The sequence below is a fragment of the Schistocerca nitens genome, chromosome 4 (assembly GCF_023898315.1).
Source record: "Schistocerca nitens isolate TAMUIC-IGC-003100 chromosome 4, iqSchNite1.1, whole genome shotgun sequence".
Lineage (NCBI taxonomy): Eukaryota > Metazoa > Arthropoda > Insecta > Orthoptera > Acrididae > Schistocerca > Schistocerca nitens.
In genome coordinates this window covers 552,575,989-552,597,251 of record NC_064617.1, presented here as the reverse complement: position 1 = coordinate 552,597,251, position 21,263 = coordinate 552,575,989, and the positions used below count along the sequence as shown (strand labels likewise).

Sequence of the window (21,263 nt, the reverse complement as noted above, 5' to 3'; positions counted from 1 at the left end):
CTGTTTACGAAACAACTGTCCAAATGGATTAAGAGCTGATAGCTCGAGTTATAACAGGCTGCGACGCAGTCCCCACTTTACCTGGGATGTTTGAAAGGGTGCGACAATCATTCAGGCGTCGTTGCATGTGAGCTTTCGAGCAGGACAGCGGAATTTCGAGCCGTTTCATGACTCATTTACAAATGAGTCATGAAACGTCAAACACTACTCTCCTTTACCTTGATGTCGCAAAGAAACGGAGAACTTTGTAATACCGACCTCCTATCATGTCGACCCGGATGGCGGATTGTAAGCCTACCTTCCCGGCGGCATTCGACGCTGTTAAATGACGCGTTGCGGTGAATGCTGACTGATGCGGACATGGGTTACTTTATGAAAGGAGAGTGTTATAACCCGCTGGACCATCCTTTTACATTTATTTGTGGAACACCCTGTACGATACCTTCCCCAGTTTCAATGGGTTCTTCCAACAGGATAACTCTCTACGTCACAAAGCCAGAGTCGTGCAGGGCATGATAGAGAAGTAATGTTGATTTCTTGCCAATCAAATTTGACTCGTTTCAACGCAGCAGAACACATCTGGGAGGCGGTCGGGTGCCAGCTCCATGCGTATAAATCCCGTAATTTACGGGAACTGAGTGACCTGTGCGTAGATATCTGGTGCCAATTGCTTCCAAGGTCATGCAAATAATTACGACGCCCATTTTTTTTGGGCTCCAAAGAAGGACAAATATAATGTTTTAGCTCATCAGTGTATATTAAAACATCATCTCCAGGCGCATCCATTGCATCATAAGGTGAAGTACATTATGTACCTCATTTGACAATGCTTCCCCAGTACCACCACTTTCTTTATTGGCCAACGTTGGTATTTTTTCACCTCCTGACACACCACATTTAAATAAATCTTCGTATACTTTTATCATTTTCTCTCAGCTGTTAATTGGGATATGCCATTTTAAGTGATGGTAACTCAGTGTAAATATCAACGTCTTCTTCGTCGTGATTTATTATTTTCAGTTGTTTGTCTTGTCAGCTTGTCACCGTACCTTCTCCTTACCACTCAAAACATTTCCTAATAGTTTTGTTTAATTCCCCGTACTCCATTATGTTTTTATAAATGTTTGCCAACAACTCTTTCCTTCTCTTTGGTCATACTCCATTTCTGAATTTGTTTTGTTTTTACTTCTTCTGATCAGCAATGTATTTTTCTGTTTCCTAAATAATTTCATTTTTGTCGATGTCTGTATAATTTTCATTTTCTAACTCTGTAGAGTTATCTCAATTGTGTCTTTTATACCTGCTTTTCCTTAAATAACTTCACAAATTCCGCTTTCTAATTTTCTGTCTGCTAATACTGTTTCTTTCGACTATTGTATGCAAATTTATTCAAAATCTTAATGGCTTATCGTAAGTTAAAATAATTTAATATCTGGACATACAGTTTCTTTACACTCTGAGAAAACGTAATCAATTTATCATTTAGCTGCATTTAGTCATTACTAAGTTATTTTTTGTTTGTTTACTTCTGAATCAGTGGCTACGTTGATAGTTATCAGATGACGAATAGAACGCTCGGGAGTCCAGTTCTGAGACGGACATTGTTTAGTTATTGCTTCTTTGACGTCCGGAAATGATTCTTTAATGTGAAAATTATCAAACTGCGAAGTGTTTCTGAATACATGCTAAATATTACTTTCTCCAGTAAATCTGAAGCTTGTAGGAAGGCAAGGGTTAACCATCTCCACTTGTATGATTCCTAATTACGCACTGCAGTGTTGCACCATCCTTATGATTTTGGTTAGTTTTGCTTTCTGGAAGGAAGTACTGAGGACAAACCCTCAAATGCTCTAACGTATACATTTTTATCATTTCTGCTATTGTATCTACCCAAGCTACCCTGTGCCAAGCTTACTCATTAAAATCCGTCATTATCATCCCGTAAAGGGGCTTATTGTCGTTTACCACTTTTATCTACTTTTCAGAGACACCCACCTCCTCATTAGTAAATGATAATGTTGGTGCACAGCTCTATTATTTTTTCTAAACAAGTCTCGACATTCCTTACATTCATTTAAAATTACTTTTAAGTTTATTGTTAGTGATAATATGCTGCTTTCAGCCATTTCAGTACCCTAATGCTTTCTGTATCTCGGAGAGTAAGAGGCTTCGATGGAGAAATACTGACGAAAACCGAATGTTGCAGGTCTTCAGAACACATTCTGCGACTTTTTGTTTTTGATTTGATGGCCATAATTTCCGTTTCCAGAATTCTCTTATTTCCCTTTCTTTTCCCTTATTACAGTACTAGAGGGATATTAAAGGTAATCTAGATTAAAGGTGATCCAGCAGCGAAGCATTATTTTTAGACGTAATTTTCTATTAAGCTAATGAACGTTTTCAAATGTATTGTCCTGTGAACGGATTCCATCTCTGGGGGGTGCAGTTGCTGGAGGTATACAAAATATTTTTCTACGTACGCCATCTTCAGTATACTCTAAACGTCCTTCACCCAGGATTTACCGTAATTATGCTAGTAACTGAAACTCAAATAATGTCAAAACGGTGAATAAGGTGCATCTTATAATCATTCGAACTTCAGATATTTGGGATTTATCTTTCCTCCTGAAATATACTCCCCTCTTAAACGAAAGCTTTTTAATTATGCATTATACTTCGAACCATTCCTACACGGTGAGAAATTCAGAAAAGAATTATCAAAATCTTCCCAGGTTTCTAACCATGTCGAACCGCTTATTGGAGCGGTAACAACCGCAGAAGATTTTGTAGCACTGAGAAGTATTAAAGGCCTTCACGTCCAAGTCAGATTTAGTGTAGCAAGGAAGGGACGTAGATGAGTTACACTTCCTCACAAAACTGCCAGTTGGTCGGAGTTAGTCTCACCGCGCTTCACACTTCGATCTTATGACATGACCCATCAATTTGTCACAGGTGTTGCAGTCAAAAACTAGCTAATGGTTTCTGTCCCAACTCAGATAGCTTTGTTTGTATTAATTGTACGTTTTCCTTGCCTATTTCAGGTTTCTGTAACAAAATTTTGGATGTAACATCCCAACGGAAGCTTATTTCCAGAAGTACGTAATAATTTACCCATCTCATGAGCTAAGGTTTTGAGAATGAGAGGCACGGAAACTAATGATTAGGAAATAGAGTGTAATTTGTATTCGTAGCTACTGACAGCAGCAGCAAGTACAACTCATCGCACACTGTAAATGAAGCTCTGCAGTTATTTATCAGTATAATTGACGTTATTAATTCAGCGATATGATCATGTAAACATGATGTCATTAGTGGGTCATAGTGTAATGGAAACCAGTTACGTAACCTCCGTTTGCTGTTAAAATACGACACCAATATCCGACGTTGCATGGGTAAGGAATTTTCAACAGGCCAATAATTGTACTGTGTTTGTTTGGAGAGCACATAGAATTATAGAGGTACTAAACATCACTAAGTACAACGCTACTATCATGATAGAAATCAGTACTTCCGAAACGATACGACCGTCTCCATCAACATCCAAAGTACTGATGAGTGTCTTGCATTAGTGATTCTGTCGTCTCAACACTACAAAATAAGTGTTGCTACTTAATGGATACTAACCGATCTCTGCAGAAGTAGTCCCTGTCATGACAGGCATCAGGCTGAATCGACCTTCGATCAGAGCCTGAACTGGAGACTCTGGAATGAAGGCGCCCTCCAAATCTGACTCTATGTTCGGAGCCCACAGCTGAGGTATGATGCGACTTTTCTCCTAGAACAGAAACATACTTTTACGTTACATGCTAACTTCCCTTAAAAATTTAACTCGTGCATTCAGCAATTAGGAATTGTTATCTCGTAGCAAAATGATGGATTTGTGCACTGGCCGTACAGTATCTTCATACATGGTCCAGTCACATTAATGTAGCCACCTACTATGTCCGACGTCAATGTGGAACAACAGCTCACAGATAGCAGGTGGAAGTAAAATGCATATGTAAATACTTCACTGTTTATCATACTAAAAATACTTTAAGACAAAGCTTCGTAATTATACATATGCATGCGCTATTTCATTAATTGCAAAGGGTTTATGCATTCCCAGTTCTTCAGACACCTGATGTACACCATGAGGAAAGGGAACTTAATCATTAAAAATTAAGAGACAATTCATTTTTTGATTCTAAGAAAAAAACGTGAGGAATTAGTCAAAGGGGACTAGAAAGTAACGCCTCTGTAAAAATTTCGGCAGAACTTATCTCCAGCTTTAGCCAGCTCTCTGTTCCTATAACGAAAGTAATCATTTCTGTACAGAAGATTCCGGTTCCACATATACCTGTTGTGATGATGTTCTATTAGAGGCAACATTGGGTTTGTGTTTCTTGGGGTACACAGGTTCTCTGAAGATAATACATTCACGTACGTGTATGATGAGAAAACTGTTAGGAAAGACCCAAACGAAGTTGTTTTTCTGCTAATGAGTATTATTGAAAAACATGTAACTATTACTGTAAGGAAAGGGTATGTTTTTTTTCAGATGCATGTACGAGTCAAAATAGGAATCGTATGGTTGTTCATTTCTGGTACACTTTTCGTGCTCAACACTAGGTTTTCTGTACTACGCCATATTTCTTTTCACTTCGCCATTCATAGATGGTATGTGATCGAGACTCCTGTGCAATAGAACCAACAAAAAAAATGTTACAGTAAAAAGGAATATATGAGCTGTAGCTTCTTAAAATATTTGAGTTCTCAGCAGCATCAAAATATGGTTCAGAATTTCCTTATTGCCGTGGCCTAGTTACATACGATTTTTCACTTGTAAAAACTGGTAGGCATCTTGCTATGTCCGGCGTGCCCCCAGCCTACTTTGTCCTAGTACCAATAAAATCTGCCAAGGCCAATGATGTTGGTAAAATGAGTGCATTGATACTTTTACATTATCAGAATTATTTCAAGATCATTACTGAGCAATTTTCTGACAAAGGACAACAAAAAACACCGCAAGATTCAGAAAGAGTAGCATGGGACACGGAGTTATTTTAAATTTGCCTGTGTCATCCATTAGCAATGAATCTAAATTTGTTCAATTAACTTTTCTTGAGTGTACCAGTGTATAAAGAGATTAAATGTATAGGTAATTTTTATATTGCGTAATTATTCAAAATATGGCGTTCATGTTCAGTGTAAAAAGGGGATTTGTTGGTAGTTTTTATAGTCATTTTTATGAAGCAGATTCGAAAATTTGCTTCTAAACATGTACGGTATCACACCCAACGCCCCAATTAAGCTTATTGCAAAACTATACAATTTATATATTTTTTGTTATTTTTTCAAAATGATTGTTTATGGACTTATCCCCATCTTGAACTCAGTGCTTCACTTCTTATCCCAACCATACACAGCTGATTTACCATCAACTAATCAATTGTATTTTAAAAGGAATGGCAATCACTACAACCACAGAAACAAATGGAAGGAATTGTCACGCTTGGTTTTCGGCAAAAGCTGTTTTGGCTCAAAAATTCTCTCCGACAATAATGAGTTCCGTAAGAGAGCTAAATACATCCCATGTGGTAAATATATCTTTCTGATAACACCGAAAATTCCAAACATTAATTTTCAGTTACAATCTTATGGCATACATTGCCCAAAAGAAGAAAGTAATTACATTATTAATTAATTCCACTGTTCCATGTATTTATGCAAATAACTCTGTCTCTAAGTGTCCCTAAAGTTAATACTATCCAGCGTATAATTTGTATACCTCATATGTGAAACTTAAGGCTAAGGAAATGTGGAGCTACCTAGGGCATAGACAAAATCGAAATGAATTGCTATCGGCTTTCCTTTTACATTTGCACATGGGCTAATGAATTAGCACATTTTCTGGAAATAACATCTTTGTAGCTCAAAATAATGTCATATAATGCTGAGTCGCGGTTATCGTATGGACACGTCCTTAGGGCCCTGGATTTTGGAACTCAAAATTCATATTATACCATGAGAATTCCTGCACAAAGACTGTTGTGGTCGTAGATAATATCTTGTAACCTGGGACAAAAAGAACCCTGGGTACCGCCTCTACTACGTTTCTAGACAGCTGCAGCAGCAAATCCTACACCCACGTTTAAGATGATGTAAACTGCGTTGCCCGCAGGCACTGCACTTGCTTATAAGTTGTGCAGCAGACGGAAGAGACTGAAGGGTGAGTTCTCGGTGTTTTAAATAAGACTTTCGGCTAAGAAAGAAAACCCTGACAGAAAAACGGGACAGGAGACCTGTAGATGGCAGACCCAGCACCGGACTACTCTAAGAAGTTAGGCTAGTAACCTCTTCTAGAGGGAAGTGGAGAGTCCTCAGAAGAATCAACGGAATAGCTTCGAAACAAAACCGGAGACGCACCATTTAATGACAACAGGATTATACACTATATGATAGAAAGGATCCAGACATCTCCAAACACATACTTTTTCATGTAAGGTGCATTGTGCTGTCACATACTGTCAGGTACTCCATATCAGCGATCTCAGTAGTCATTAAACATCGTGATAGAGCAGAATGGGGCGCTCCGCAGAACACGCGGACTTCGAACGTGGCCAGGTGATTTTGTGTCACTTGTGTCATCCGTCTGTACGCGAGATTTCCGCACTCCTAAACATCCCTAGGTCGACTGTTTCCGATGTGATAGTGTAGTGTAAACGTAATGAGATACGTACAGCACCAAAGCGTACAGGCCGTCCTCGTCTATTGACTGACAGAGACCGCCGACATTTGAATAGGGTCGTAATGCGTAATAGGCAGACATCTATACACACCATCACACAGGAATTCCAAACTACCTCAGGATGCACTGCAAGTACTATGACCGTTAGGCGGGAGGTGAGAGAACTTGGATTTCAGCGTCGAGCGGCTGCCCATAAGCCACACATGACGCTGGTAAATGCCAAAAGACGCTTCGCTTGGTGTAAAGAGCGTAAATATTGGACGATTGAACAATGGAGAAAGGTTGTGTGGTGTGTCGAATCACGGTACACAATGTGGCGATCGGATGGCACGGTGAGGGTATGGCGAATGCCCGACGAACGTCATCTGCCCGCGTGTGTAATGCCAACAGTAAAATTCGGAGGCGATGATGTTATGGTGTAGTCGTGTTTTTCATGGAGGGGGTTTGCACACCTTGTTGTTTTGCGTGGCACTATCACAGCACAGGCCTAGATTTATGTTTTAAGCACTTTCTCGTTTCCACTGCTGAATAGCAGTTCGGGGATGGCGATTACATGTTTCAGCACGCTCGAGCACCTGTTCATAATGCACGGTCTGTGGTGGAGTGGTTACACGACAATAATATCCCTGTAATGGGCTGGCTTGCAAAGAGTCCTGACCTGAATCCTATAGGGCACCTTTGGGATGTTTTGGAACGCCGACTTCGTGCCAGGCCTCACCGTCCGACATCGATACCTCTCCTCAGTGCAGCACTCCGTGTAGAACGGGCTGCCATTCCCCAAAAATCCTTCCAGCACATGACTGAACGTATGCTTGCGAGAGTGGTAGCTGTCATCAAGGCAAAGGGTGGGCCAGCACCATACTGAATTCGATCACTACCAATGGAGGGCGCCACGAACTTGTCAGTCATTTTCAGCCAGGTGTCCGGATGCTTTTGATCACATAGTGTATATGAGGAAAAATATTATGTTTAATTACAAATTGAATTTCAGTACCTGGAATGTACTTGCTATAAAAAAAGGTAATGAGTTAATACAAATACTAGGACAAAGGAGAATAAATATTGCTGCCATAACAGAAAGAAAAAAGTTTAACGGGACTTAAAATCTAGGAATCTTATGATACACAGCAGGGTGTATATGTAGACTATAGGACAGGCGTTTGTGGCACTTCTGACAGATACAAAATCCAAGGAAAAATTGGTGTCCTACAATTATATTAATGAATGGAGAGAGAGATATCTAAATTTAAACTGGAGCTCTTTTTAGTACACGCACCAGTGGAAGGAACGAGCAATCAGGAATATTCTATGAGACTATTAAGAAACAGCTGTATGAACTGAACAATAATGACTGCCTTATTACGAGAGGACATTTACATGCTGTAGTTGGCAATATACCAATACCAAACGTAGTTCAAAACTTTGGGGTACCTTGTGAGACCGACAAATTAGGAGAGCTGAGAGATTTGTCAAATTTTATTCAGCTGAAAATAACGAATAGCCTTAACAGGAAAAAGGAGATCAATTAGTAGCATTTAGGATGATTAAAGACCTAAGCAAAACGAAAAGAGACGTCGTTAGAATGAAAATTATAAAGAAAAGGGTCGTATTAAGTACTATAAAAAGCAATGACATGACGAAACATAACTAGTGAGAGATTTTTCACAAGAAAATTTAAGTGTTAGCTTAATATCAAAGGAAGAATTAAAATAAACTCTGTAAACGAATAGGAATAGTAAAGCTGTCTAGATAGATAAGATAAATGAGAAACTTCTGAAGCATGGTGGAACATCCGTTGCTTCATTTGTACGATTTGTGTTGAGAACAACAACAAATACTGCAGACTGGACGAAAATGATAGTTATCTCAGTTTTTAAGAATTCGATATTATGACAACTGGCTACAAAATCTATACAAAATCAATGAATGAAAGAACAACAGCGATTATAAAGATGTTACTGCTTGAGGAACAATATGACTATAGGCCAGGCAACTCACGTGTTGATAAAATATTTGTAGTGAATAAACTTACTGAAAAACATAGAGAATTCAAACCAGAAACGCGTCTCGCGTTTACAGACCATGAAGAGGAGGGGGTTCTGAGGAATGATGGATAAGAGGGGCTGGTAAAACGAGCTACCCCAGACAGTTATTTAAAGTTCTTAACAGTCTGTACAATCGTATAAAAATAATCAAAGAAACCAATAAAAAAGTGAGTAAAGCAGTAAATGTGAGAAAGGACCTACGTCATGGCTGCAGTATGTCACCTTTCATTCTTTTATATTTATGCTGACAACATCCTATGAGAAAGGGTGGATGAGCACTATGGTTTTAAAGCAGGACGTGAGAAGATTCTAAGCATTCTTTTATTTGCGTACTATCAAGTAATCTTTGGGGAAACACAAGATCCTGGTACACGGGCTTGGCAGAACGCCTTTGTTTAGTGTACATTCTCAGCTGTCTGTACTGGGAATAGGGCTTTAAACAAGCGGTAAGGTATAAAGGCAGATAATTTTCCAAAATCTAGATGTTTATGAAAAGCTACAAACCAAATCTTGTGAACCATTACAATGCGAGATTTCACGCACCTCCTCTGTCAGGATGAGTGAATTGTCTACCAGTAGGTCTGTAGCGTTCAAGAACCGCAGGAAGGTGATGAGCTGCTGCGAGTCGTCCGTGTCAAAGCCGAGGACGGCGCCCAGGCGGAATGCATGCTGCCGCGCCACTGCCGCCGGCAGTGGAGGTCGGGCGATGAAGTTGCCGCTCTCTATGATGAGTCGTGAGAACAGACCTATGGAAGCAAGCAGTATGCATGTGAACACAAGTGGTTCTGTTTTCACTGTTGACCTTTCTATTCCCTTCCTCTTATGTGGGATAAGGGGCGGTCTGGTACGACCACATTTCTGCTCATCAAGCTAGTAGAATTTAGGACATGAGTATTTAACATTAAAAAATAAGAAGTATTATAAAATATTTATATTTATTGCAGATATTTATGAAATATAGGGGTCGATTATATGGTTAGTGCAAAGAAGTATGCAGCTGCATTTGGCTACTGAGCGGTGGGTATTGTTGCACTATGTGATCAAAAGTATCGGGATACCTGGCTGAAAATGACTTACAAGTTCGTGGCGCCCTCCATCCGAAATGCCGGAATTCAATATGGTGGTGGCCCATCCTTAGCCTTGATGACACCCTCCACTCTCGCAGGCTTACGTTCTATCAGGTCCTGGCAGATTGCTTGGGAAATGGCTGGCCATTCTTCACGGAGTGCTGCACTGAGATGAGGTATCGATGTCGGCTAGTGAGGCCTGGCACGAAATCGCCGTTCCAAAACATCCCAAGGGTGTTCTATAGGATTCAGGTCAGGACTCTAGGCAGACCAGTCCATTACAGGGATGTTACTGTCGTGTAACCACAACGCCACAGGCCGTGTATTATGAAAAAGTGCTCGAAAGATGCAATCGCCATCCCCGAATTGCCCTTGAACAGTGGAAGCAATAAGGTGCTCAAAACAGTGTAGGCCTGTGCTGTGATAGTGCCCCTAAAAACAACAAGGGATGCAAGCCCCCTCCATGAAAAACACGACCACACCATAACAACACCGCCTCCAAATTTTGCTGTTGGCAGTACACACGCTGGCAGATGACGTTCATCGGGCATTCGCCATACGCAGACCTTGCCATCGGATCGCCACATTGTGTACCATGATTTGTCACTCCACACAACTTTTTCCACTTTTCAATCGTCCAATGTTTACGCTCCTTAATCCAAGCGAAGCGTCGTTTGGCATTTACCGGCGTTATGTGTGGCTTATGAGCAGCCGCTCGACCCTGAAATCCAAGTTTTCTCACCTCCCGCCTAACGGTCATAGTACTTACAGTGGATCCTGAGGCAGTGTGGAATCCTGTGTGATGGTGTGAGTAGATGTCTGCCTATTACGCATTACGACCCTCTTCAAATGTCGGCGGTCTCTGTCAGTCAATAGACGAGGTCAGCCTGTACGCTTTTGTGATGTACGTGTCCCTTCACGTTTCCACTTCACTATCACATCGGAAACAGTCGACCCAGGGAAGTTTAGGAGTGTAGAAATTTCGCATACAGGCGGATGACACAAGTGACACAAAATCACCTGACCACGTTCGAAGTCCGTGTGTTCTGCGGAGCGCCCCATTCTGCTCTATCACGATGTTTAATGACTACTGAGGTAGCTGATATGGAGTACCTGGCAGTAGGAGGCAGCACAATGCGCCTAATATTAAAAACGTATGTCTTTGCGGGTGTCCGGATACTCTTGATCACATAGTGTATGTGTGATGATACGCTCAGGAGAAATGTGGTAAGCCTAGAAGGGAAGTACACTGTGATGAAGGATGCATAATAGGACAGTGTAGGAACTAGGTACTATACCTGCGGAGTAAATTTGGTTGTTGGATGTTCGGAAGTATGGGCGACGGTGGTCAGAGCTGGATCAGGCTGTTGGGAATTAGTCTTCACTTACGTGAGGATGAATGAATGGTATACTGCAGCACTGACGTAAATATTGCGTAAGTGGAATATATTCGGTAGGATCTGTTGATAGGGTGAATTTATTGTTCAGGTAGCTGGTGCTGTTAACGTAGGCGAGTATGTCGGTACAGGTTCTACAGTGGCCCACGAATGGAAGGATCTACGATACAACCTCGTTTTGCTCTTAGAGTTAACGAGAGGTGTCGGAATTATTGGAATGTTGTAAGGTAATTCAGTCAGCTGGCAGAAGAAGCATGCGGGAGGAGAAAGAAGAAACAATACGAAAAGTGACGCGCAGTTAATGACGGTTTGATAGTAAAAACAAGCTTACGTTGGCGAAGGTGAGGGCTACATCACCCTGCATATCTACATCTATGTCTACGTGATTACTGATGGCTCCAAACAGGAGAATTTCCTTGGCTGTTCTGTGGTGTTCCCTGATCATGTTAACCGGCTTCGCCTCCTTGATGAATATACTGTTTTCGCAGCGGAGCTCCACGCGATCCTGAAGGCACTGGAACAGATGAATCGTGTTCTTGGCGATCGATTTCTTCTCTGCTCCGATTCTCTTAGTGCCTTACAATCACTGCAGAATCTGTACCCAACTGAGGAGATGGTCCAGTTGATATATGACCAACTGTACTTGCTCCAACGGCGGTGTAAGGAGGTATCCTTCTACTGGATGCCTGGTCATGTACGAATATGGGGCAATCAACAGGCCGATCGGGCTGCCACCGAATTTCACAAATTTCGAATTTGTCTAATTTTAACAAAAGCATTTAAATTTTCTGACTTACCGGCAACAGGTAGTTATTCAGGCTTTTGCTAGGTCGTCACATTAATGCGACTGGACCATCTCGAAAAGGAAGCTCCAGTAACTGCGAAACGCAATACTCGACCACAGGAAAAGTGCTGTTTCTCATTGTATTTTACTCTGATATTCTTAAACTGAACTATATTGCTAATTGAGCTTGTAATGGCTCTGGCAAGTTTTTGAAAACATGTGTTTGTGAATAATGGATGCCTTTCTTGATGAAATTATGTGCCTTCATTAAGAAGATTATTCTTGTAATACTGATTCCATGACGTGAACTGTGGGTTTGGAAAACTGCTATTTTATTTGTTACAAATTTCATTAAGGAATGAAGTAAGTGTATCGTATACAGTCATGGTCCAATCTTATTTTGCTGAAGTGTGTTATTACTTCCTTATAATACTGAGTTGTAGAGGAATACATTCAAAATGTATCCCATTCAGTTTTTGAGCCATTCACACCACCACCATATCCGCTCTTAAAATGTTCCTTTTGTGCTTGTTCGAAGTCTTATGTCTGTAGAACGAAAGACTGACCGGAAGCAGCAGTGTGGTGCCGGACGGTGCTCACCTGCGGACATGGGCGACACGAAGTGGAGTGAGACGGACACGCCTCCAGCACTCTGTCCTTGGAGAGTCACTTCCTGAGGGTCGCCGCCGAAGTTGGCAATGTTGTTCTGGACCCAGGTCAGCGCCAGCTGCTGGTCCTTGAGTCCCGCGTTTCCAGGTGCGACAGCGTCTCCCGTACTCACAAAACCTGAAAGAACAGGGCTGATATTTAAGCAAGCGGCTCCTTACTCATCAGTTTATTGGGATATTACTACCGGTCTCGTTAAATGCTAACAGCCAATCCGAATAACATCTCAAACACTTTTATTCAGTACTTCACTATATATATACGTAAATAGTGATGACTGTCCGTCAGAAATAAATTCGGAAAGGCAGTTTCCCTGTGGAAATACAGTATTCTAACGCTTATACATATTTCCTCATCTGAGCACAATGGGTCAGAATTACGAAAGCATGACCGAAATTTGAAACCTCGATGAGCTTCAAGAGAAGCGAAAGATAGAAGAAAGAAGAGAAGAGTGCGTTTTCTGTCTTGCTAATAAAGAATGTGATAACGAATTCAATGAATTGAAAGTGACGAAAAAAACGAAAGGAAAACAATTTTATTCAATGAAAATTGGTATCCCAATTTTTGACCATGCTACCTGCGAATTTGTTATAATAACATTGTAAAGATGAAAATGATGAATCCAATATGGTGGAAATCCTAAAATTTTCGACATTTTTCTCTTAGACCGACATCTCATTTGTCGATAGTTTCAGAAAGTACAGCCAAATTTCCATTGCTCTCAATTTTTTCCTAATATGCTCAATTTAAACCCTTCTCTTTGTTAGTTCCTTGAATCGGCTGGGAGACGATAACTCTTTTACAATATATGATGCGTCCAGTTTCTCATTATCATCAGTTTCGAGTATGGAAATTGAGCAATCGAAGATCGTAGGATGTTCTTCTTTTTGAGACGGACCTGACAATTTCTTACCTGCTCAAGAATAGGAAAGAATACATTACTATTCAGCAAGTTGCCACCCTTCTTTTAAAATGTTGTTCATTCCTTGCCACCTGATACTTGGACGTCAGCTTGACATATGAACTTCAAACAATTTTCCTTATATTCCCTGACACTATCATGGTAGGTCCACTTTTTTCTGACAAGGACTTTTCCAGTCTGCTGACAGTTGTCTGTAGTGTACTTCACATGGACTTTTCAGCAATGCAAAAATCTCCCATGATGTAACGATGTGATATCAGTTAACCAGATAGTAACATCAACAGATAGTACTTATTCGATGCAATGCTTCTATAACTTCAGTTCTAGCAACCTTGGATATTGGGTTTTGTCACTAGTATTCATTTTTACTATCTACACATAAAATACACACAAGATGCATTGTATTTTCATTTTTATGCTGTGGATACCGATTAATACCATTTCTACGTACATATGGGCTATGGTTTACTTTTTTTTAAACATTATTTTCAAAAAACATTCAAATGACACATTCTAACAGCCGTTCCTTTATTTTAGTTTTATTATATTTTTTTCAGGAATAGTTACTTCAAAAAATATTCAAATGACACATTCTAACAGCCGTTCCTTTATTTTAGTTTTATTATATTTTTTTCAGGAATAGTTACTTGTGATTAAATTTCTCAGCACTGAAAATATATCTATGGCTTTTCATAATGCTTCATTATTCTTTCACTCGATGTTTAATACGAACATTAACTAAAAAACAACAGTTACTGATTTAACGATTAAGTAAGTCTTTGAATTAAGTACATGTCTTCTGCAGCAACCACGGATTTCGAGTAAAGTTTACAAATACATTTCGTGGTAATGTCTCCTCTTTCTTATGCATATTTTGTAAGCCTAATGTGACAGAGTGGTTTAATCATTGTATGGAGTAACTACCATCTGATGATGGCAATACATATTGCCCAAACAAGTAATCCGCTAACTGTATTAACATAGCGATTTTGCACCTCTCCAGGTGCACTAATTTGTTTCCCGGAAGTGTAGAAAGACTTGCACCTAGCCACCGAACAAACCAAATGGGCCAAACTATCATGTTATTTGCGTACTGCACAATGTAATTGTATGACAGATTCATAACTAAAAGGGAAACACTTATCTATCAACAAATGCGAACCGTTATACAAATCTGAAGCCCCACATAGCAAAAACGATGAATTTGTGAGTTTGTTGAAATGGGCTCTGCACTAAAGGTGATCTTTCTGCTAATCGTGACATCTACAGATGTCGTCCGTGTGTCTAATTTACACTGATAGCTAATGGGTTTCCTAATACGTGGGAATGCGAATTACAGTGTGAAGAAGTTTTGACGCCAGTACCATCAAACTTCTTACCCCTACACCCACGGAATAACGCATTTCCGGATAAGAGTTCCCTCTGCAAAATATAATGTTTGCCATCCTACACAATTTACTAAGCGTTTACCGCATTTTATTTTTCGATGCAGCCTGTATATATCAGGGATAATGGGAGAAGTACCGATTGCGGCCCGTCAGCGCAAGAACGCATTTACTGCTAAAAACGTGGCACAGTGTCATTCATTGGCCTCTATATGTTCGACAGTCTTTTGAGCCATTTGCTAATGTTTCCAGTCAAGGGCAACTACCCGCAGTTTTCCTTGAACATTTGACAGTTTGATTTTCATATATTAACTGGTATGACCAAGGTACATAAATTAGCGAAACAGTACAGATAATCGTTGAAACATACAGATCGACCGTGCGAGCACCTCTAGCAGGATTAAACTGCAAAGCAATTAACCATTAAAATCAAATTCATGTGACTAGAAGTAGAGAGGGTAATGACGATGAGGAAGAGAAGAGGAAAGAATCGTTTAAGTTAAATCTACAGAGAGGCGGAATTTAAAATGGAAAAAGGAAGAGTTATGGATGTATGGAGAGAAAATTCCAGTAGCTCCATAAAAAGCAGCAACTGTTTCAGTATCAAGAAATGAAGTTAGTCGTATCACTCTGATGGAAGTGCAACAGACGTACCTATCGGTCCTAGGCGATAGTTGATGGTGACCAGTATGACGCCATAGGAAACGAGAAAGTCTGGGCCGTGTTCGTCGTCTGAGCCGCTGCCGGTAAAGAAGCCTCCGCCGTGCACCCAGAACATGACGGGCAGCCCGGCGCCCTCCTCTGGAACTCCAGGCACGAACACGTTCAGGTAGAGGCAGTCCTCCGAACCGGTGTCCGTGTTCTGCACGCAGTCGCTGCCGTACTCCGTGGCATCACGGATACCTTCCCAGTTACGTGGTGGTTGAGGAGCCTGAAACAGCAGGGGCGTGATGTCGGAATGATCTCAGTCTCCAAGACCACCAGTATGTTCCGCGTGCTTTGACTCTGAAGTAATGGAACCGGGAAATAATCTTCTTACAGACGATTCTTAAATTCGGCAAATGTTATAGTCATGCCCAGTGCATCGGACAGATCCAAGAATAATTTCAGATCTCAGGCTTCGTTGCTGATTCTGATTTAGGCAGATTGTTTAGTGTTGTAGTCTTCTTTTGGAAAACTTTTAATTTGCCTAAATTGCAAGGAGGGATAGAGCGGTTACTACCTTCGAATAGTTAAATGGTCGTCTTCAGATAACTTAATATAAACCCGTGTCTACATGGGTTAGTAATTCGAGTCCCTGTATCACCATCATCTTCATAATTCGAAACTCAAAAATTTTAGTTACAATATCACTGCGCAAGAATGTAATTAAAGTATTACTTTTTGGAAACTCCGCAAATGCTTTCTATTGTAAATGGACATTGCGACACGTTTGAAATTTAGCTCAAAGATGTCTACAAGCTTTCTCTGTAACGATGCAAAGGCACGGAGGCTCGCGACTTCACTCTCAGGCTGGGAGACACTTCGAACACGAAGGTGTCAATTCAAGCAAGAGAGAGGCTACAGCTCAGTTCATGTGAGCTGTACAGTAGGTTACTGATGTCATGTTGACACTAAATGCTAGCACAGTTCTGCCCAACGTCACTGTGAATGTGTCACATTATAGGGAGATCGACACAGCCCCTATTACTCACATTTCACCCTTTCTTTTGACGCCTCTGCAATGTAGGTCAGAATCGCGACATCCAGTATTGGACTCACTCGATTTTGTTATGGGTGGCTCAGAATCAGCATGAAAAGGCCTCAGGGGTGGGATAAAGGACGTCAATGAAACCACGCCTTCCTTTGGGGCTATGATTGCTGCACATTTCGTGGTCAACTTTGACAGTTCGCAGTGCGACGAGCCACAGATCGACGTTCTAGACACTTCTGCGAACCCGCGGGCGTTTCAACCCAACTCTAAGGACATCATGGGGCTTTAGGCCAATTAAAAGTCATCTGACGTCCGTGGAGTGTAGCACAGCAGCAGTTTATGGCCCGATATATTGGTTGGAACCACAAGGATCGAACTTATTCTATTGCATTTGAACGTGATCCTAAGCTTAAAAGCGTTTTTATGTTTTGTCATCCTTCCTTTATCGCACCCTTTTGTGCCATATCAAGGGGGAGGGGCGGAGAGGGGGGAGGGGCAGCTGCAATATTAACATGAGCTTGAATTAGACGGCAAAGAGCCCCAGAAAGTCCTCCAATCAGGCACATCATTCGTGGCACCCGTGCAGCTTTTTGAACAAATTACGAAAGTAACTGTCAGGAACTTAGACACACATTCACTTCGCGGTTGCTCTAGCACCTGAGAGTTACATAGCCCCTTCGGCACCATTTAGGTGCAGTTTGACTCCTTCAGGCGCTAGAGCTTCAGCGATTCTGACGTCTATCGGAGAGAAGCCGAAAGAAGGGGTGAATTTTGGGTGACAGGGGGTGTACCGACTTCCTCGTCGTGTGCAATAAATGGTTCAAATGGCTCTGAGCACTATGGGACTTAACATCTGAGGTCATCAGTCCCCTAGAACTTAGAACTACTTAAACCTAACTAACCTAAGGACATCACACACATCCATGCCCGAGGCAGGATTCGAACCTGCGACCGTAGCGGTCCCACGGTTTCAGACTGAAGCGTCTAGAACCGCTCGGCCACTCCAACCGGCCATGTGAGAAGTCCACTGTCGCGTTGGACAGAATTATCCTAAAATTTGGTGCCAATTTGATATCAATAATCCTCATTGTGACCCTCACGAACTTCTGGGCTGTGGACTACATTCCCGAATATGTCGACACATTGCCTTTTCAAGAGTCGCCGAATCCGAGGGTTACGTTACAGGTAGGTTGTAGGCACGTTTGAGCCAAATTTAAAACTTGTGCATCGAAAAACTGAGCCTTTAATATTGTTGCGCAATACGTTTATGCTGTGCAACGTTTTATTGTGTGGCATGAAAGATGCATAATCGTGGTAAAATGACGCAATATAAGCAGCAATCTTGTCTGTCGACAGTGTCGCAAGGAGCTACCCAGGTGACATTAATTTCCAGACTTCCAAAGGAAAACTACAACACTATATTTAAATATCGCTTTCTACAACACTGACAGTGTCAGGTTATTATAATATTTAGTCTGCTAATTTCTGTTTGTTCTTAAGTCCTCTGTGCAGTAGTCTTTTGTGATCTCGCTGCCTAGACTGGAGTAATACCTCTTTTTCCTTTTGCTTCGTGTTTTCATTCCCTTCGCTAAATGATAGGACAGTCTGTTACAGAACTCGATTCTCATTGGTAACTGGAAAAGAGCCTTGAGTAGCAGAAAAATTTTTCCAATTGGAGATGAACAGAAAACGCCCGTCATTCAAAGCAAACCTCCAGAAAAGCTCTATCGGAGCTGAGGGACAGACTGTCTGGTACTGTGGGTTCTCGTCTGCATTTATGTTTATATATGATCCACGACGCCATCTACGTCCTTCCTTTGCTTTTGCTTGTCCATGCCGTTATATGGCGAACTAAGCATCTACTCGGTGTTTTTCAGCTCTCGTGATTCAGATGAGTAGCTATATCTCAATAAAGTGACTTTTGGACTCTAAGCTTTTCTGAAATTGAAGTAGCTATCCGTTTTTAGCAGATATTTTGACATACTTATTTTATAGGTTGCTTAGTCACAGTGGGGAGTTGACTGCCAATTGGAGGTAACTATGAGAAAAAGACCGGAGAACCAACGAAAGGACAACGTTCTAGGAACCAGGGCATGGAACATCAGAAGTTTGACCGTGGTTGGGAAGCTAGAAAATCTGAAACGGTAAATGCTAAGCGTCAATCTAGATATAGTGGGGTCAATGAATAGAAGCGGGAAGAAGACGAAGATTTGTGGTCAATTGGGGTAACATCAACAGCAACAGCAAATGGCATAATGTGAGCAGGCTTCGTTATGAATAGGGTGGTAGGACAAATAGTGAGTTACTATTCTCATCAGAATCAACAGCAAACCAACACCAACAACGATAGTTAGGTATAAATGCGGAAGTTGCAAACTGAAAATGAAGATACAGAGAAAGCGTATGAGGATATTGAACGGGTAATTCGGTACGTAAACCAGATGAAAATCTAATCGGTTGCAGGCGTAGAAGAAAGGATTACGAGCGAATATGGACTTCGAACTGGGAATGTGAGAGGAGAAACACTATTTATAGTCGGCACTAAATTTCGGCTATTAACAGCGAATAAGAATCAGAAGAGGAGGAGATATACTTGGAAGAGGCAGGAAGGGCGTGAAGATTTCAGTTGGATTACACCATGGTCAGACAGAAATTCCGAAATCAGGTACTGGATTGTAAAGCGTAACCAGGAGCAAACATAGACTCAGATCACCATTTAGTTGTGATGAAGAGTAGAATGAAGCTTAAAAGACTAGTCAGGAAGAATCAATGAACAAAGAAGTGGGATATGTAAGTACTAAGGAATGACAAGGTACGCTTGAAGTTCTCCGAGGATATAGATTTTGCGATAGGGAATAGCTCAGTAGGCAGTTCAGTTGAAAAGGAATGCACCCACATCTATAAAAAAAGATAAATGTGAATAATCCATGAATAACAAAACAAATACTACAGCTGATCTGTGAAAGGAGGGAGTAAAAAGACGTTCAAGGAAATTCAGGAACACAAAAACGGAAGCTACTTAAGAATGAAATAAGAAATGCAGGGAAACTAAGGTGAAATGGGTACACGGAAAATGTGAAGAAATCTAAAGATAAATGATTGTCTCAAGAACTGAGCCAGCATAAAGAGAAATCAAAACAACTTTCGGTGAAATTAAAAGCAAGAGTGGAAACATTAAGAGCGCAATGGGAATTCCACTGTTAAATTCACAGGAGACTGTGGACAGAAGGAAAGAGTACACTGAAGGCCTCTATGAGGAGAGGGCTTGTATGATGACGTGGTAGAAGAAGAAACTGGAGTCGATATACACTCCTGGACATTGAAATAAGAACACCGTGAATTCATTGTCCCAGGAAGGGGAAACTTTATTGACACATTTCTGGGGTCAGATAAATCACATGATCACACTGACAGAACCACAGGCATATAGACACAGGCAACAGAGCATGCACAATGTCGGCACTAGTACAGTGTATATCCACCTTTCGCAGCAATGCAGGCTGCTATTCTCTCATGGAGACGATCGTAGAGATGCTGGATGTAGTCCTGTGGAACGGCTTGCCATGCCATTTCCACCTGGCGCCTCAGTTGGACCAGCGTTCGTGCTGCACGTGCAGACCGCGTGAGACGACGCTTCATCCAGTCCCAAACATGCTCAATGGGGGACAGATCCGGAGATCTTGCTGGCCAGGGTAGTTGACTTACACCTTCTAGAGCACGTTGGGTGGCACGGGATACATGCGGACGTGCATTGTCCTGTTGGAAAAGCAAGTTCCCTTGCCGGTCTAGGAATGGTAGAACGATGGGTTCGATGACGGTTTGAATGTACCGTGCACTATTCAGTGTCCCCTCGACGATCACCAGTGGTGTACGGCCAGTGTAGGAGATCGCTCCCCACACCATGATGCCGGGTGTTGGCCCAGTGTGCCTCGGTCGTCTGCAGTCCTGATTGTGGCGCTCACCTGCACGGCGCCAAACACGCATACGACCATCATTGGCACCAAGGCAGAAGCGACTCTCATCGCTGAAGAGGACACGTGTCCATTCGTCCCTCCATTCACGCCTGTCGCGACACCACTGGAGGCGGGCTGCACGATGTTGGGGCGTGAGCGGAAGACGGCCTAACGGTGTGCGGGACCGTAGCCCAGCTTCATGGAGACGGTTGCGAATGATCCTCGCCGATACCCCAGGAGCAACAGTGTCCCTAATTTGCTGGGAAGTGGCGGTGCGGTCCCCTACGGCACTGCGTAGGATCCTACGGTCTTGGCGTGCATCCGTGCGTCGCTGCGGTCCGGTCCCAGGTCGACGGGCACGTGCACCTTCCGCCGACCACTGGCGACAACATCGATGTACTGTGGAGACCTCACGCCCCACGTGTTGAGCAATTCGGCGGTACGTCCACCCGGCCTCCCGCATGCCCACTATACGCCCTCGCTCAAAGTCCGTCAACTGCACATACGGTTCACGTCCACGCTGTCGCGGCATGCTACCAGTGTTAAAGACTGCGATGGAGCTCCGTATGCCACGGCAAACTGGCTGACACTGACGGCGGCGGTGCACAAATGCTGCGCAGC

At 42.0% G+C, this 21,263-nt stretch overlaps 1 protein-coding gene across 1 annotated transcript in view; it reads right to left on the bottom strand.

Moving 5' to 3' along the window:
* Window positions 1-21,263, bottom strand: part of LOC126253066 (para-nitrobenzyl esterase-like) — an 81,270-nt gene that overhangs the window by 43,604 nt on the left and 16,403 nt on the right. Inside the window, exons 3-6 of the mRNA XM_049954152.1 lie at window positions 15,651-15,927; window positions 12,624-12,809; window positions 9,319-9,521; window positions 3,625-3,775 (exon numbers count right to left, since the gene is read on the bottom strand). Of these exons, the coding sequence (XP_049810109.1) occupies window positions 3,625-3,775; window positions 9,319-9,521; window positions 12,624-12,809; window positions 15,651-15,927 (817 nt within the window). The remainder of the gene's footprint in view (window positions 1-3,624; window positions 3,776-9,318; window positions 9,522-12,623; window positions 12,810-15,650; window positions 15,928-21,263) is intronic.